The following is a 1,928-nucleotide window of genomic DNA, read 5'->3' on the forward strand; positions in this document are numbered from 1 at the left end:
TTAATTGATAAATTTTTATTTTATATATATAAACTATTTCAATTTTAAAGCATCTTAAAAAGACATACAGCTATGAAAATGATATTTTTCTGATGTAGAATTTATATTTTGCAGTATTTAAAAAAATCTTTTCTTTATATTTTATTATACAAATACTGTTTAAATAAGTATTCACAGTTATCTACGTTATAAGGTCTTAATGATTTTAAGTTTTCAAACTTGTGAGACATGCTTTATTGTGTAAGAGTTAAAGCAGAATGATAAATGAGAAGTAGACATCCAAAGCAGGTCAATTTAAAACTATAAACAAAATTTATAGGTAGAACACACTGATGTTAGACTTCGATTACCATTAACCAATCCTTGAAAGTCTTATGTTTCACATAATGGAACAAACATATATTATCATTCAAATAAGCATAAGAACCGTAAACAGATGCAGTTTAAATATGAAACTGAAGAAATTGAGATGTGAGAAGTTTAATAGAATCACTCTTTAAGACATCCCATCAGTTAACAGGAAGAGAGTAAATGAAATGCAAAACTTGGATCTAAATGCTGGTTGGATTATCTAGAAACTAGGTTCAAATAACTTTGATAAACTTTATTGATGAATGAGGTATATTTTGATGTTTTCTGGTTGAAATCTGTTTAACATTATATTTTTCCATTCATAAGATTATACTTTCTAAAAGTATTCAACATAAATAAAATTAATGTGAAATTAATATTTTGAAGAGACTTAATCTCTGTTAACAATTATTACAGTCAACCCTAATTCAACTGAAACATTGCAACAAAACTATCTATACAGCAATTTTCACCAGAAAAAACAAATTATGCTCAGATACTTTTAAATTTCCAGACTTTTAGAATTATTTCTGCTGAAAGCTGTATTTGAGAGTTTAGCAGTATAAAAAAAAACAAAGTCTTGAACTGTTAATGCAACACACAAACACAGTTACTTTACAAAGTCTTTTTTAAACTTTGAATGAAAGACACAAAAACTTAGAATTACAAAGCACACAGTTTTGCCACTCAAACCCTCAGCCACAGGTATCCAAGCTCTAGACCCCTTCAGCCTTTGAAGGTTCATCAAAATTTTCTACCAGATCTAAAAAATAAATGAACATTTTGAAGGAAATGTATATTATATTAATATAAAAGTAAAACAGCAGTATGAAGTTTACAAGTAAAGCACTCCTTCTCAAAGTAAAATAACAAAACAAACATTGCTACTTTTTATATTTAGCATGTTCTTACAATTTAGGATTTGTTTAATTTGTGACAAAATTAAACAAATAGTGTCCACAAACTATGTCACTAAAATGAAAGTTATGAAAACATGGAGAGCTTTTTGACAGCCATTACCTTTATAAGGTTAGAATGTGTCCAATCTCAAGAAAACCCAGTTTAATATCTTACCCACATACATACCTCTGGTGTTAGATAGTTATGTTGTTTTTGAGTGGCAGTTCAGATCATTCAGAGTTAATGCTTTATCAGCATGGCCACTCTTTTGTTTCTGGAACTGACCCATATGGTAAAATAGGTGTTATTCACACAGTACTCTGTTAAGCTGATTAGGTGGTCTATATCAGATTGTCTTGATCTAGTTTAGTAAATTAACTCTTTTCACCGCGGGCTCGGTCCCTGGAACCGGCCTTGTAACAATTTTGTGCTTGTTATAGTATTTATGCTACAACTTTTAAATTAGTAAGCGAATGTTAACGAAATTTGGCAGATTATCAGTAAACGTTACAATGTTTTCATATGCAAAATATAATTTTTTTTGTTAAGTCTTAAGGTTTATAAAGCAATGTTTTTCTCATGTCTATTTTTTCTTTTCGCATGTTGCCTATCTATCATGCAAAGTAATATTCATTTTAAGATTAAAAGTACTTTTATGTATAAGAAAATTTTGAAAT

The 1,928-nt window shown here is 28.6% G+C and overlaps 1 protein-coding gene across 2 annotated transcripts in view; it reads right to left on the reverse strand.

The window, feature by feature from the left end:
• Nucleotides 1-1,928, reverse strand: part of LOC106462323 (transcription factor BTF3 homolog 4-like) — a 21,254-nt gene continuing 19,326 nt past the window's right edge. For both annotated transcript variants that reach the window (XM_013922232.2, XM_013922241.2), the window contains exon 7: nt 1-1,114. In XM_013922232.2, the coding sequence (XP_013777686.1) occupies nt 1,068-1,114 (47 nt within the window). In that variant the 3' untranslated portion in view covers nt 1-1,067. The remainder of the gene's footprint in view (nt 1,115-1,928) is intronic.

This window comes from Limulus polyphemus, unplaced genomic scaffold (assembly GCF_000517525.1).
Source record: "Limulus polyphemus unplaced genomic scaffold, Limulus_polyphemus-2.1.2 Scaffold45, whole genome shotgun sequence".
Lineage (NCBI taxonomy): Eukaryota > Metazoa > Arthropoda > Merostomata > Xiphosura > Limulidae > Limulus > Limulus polyphemus.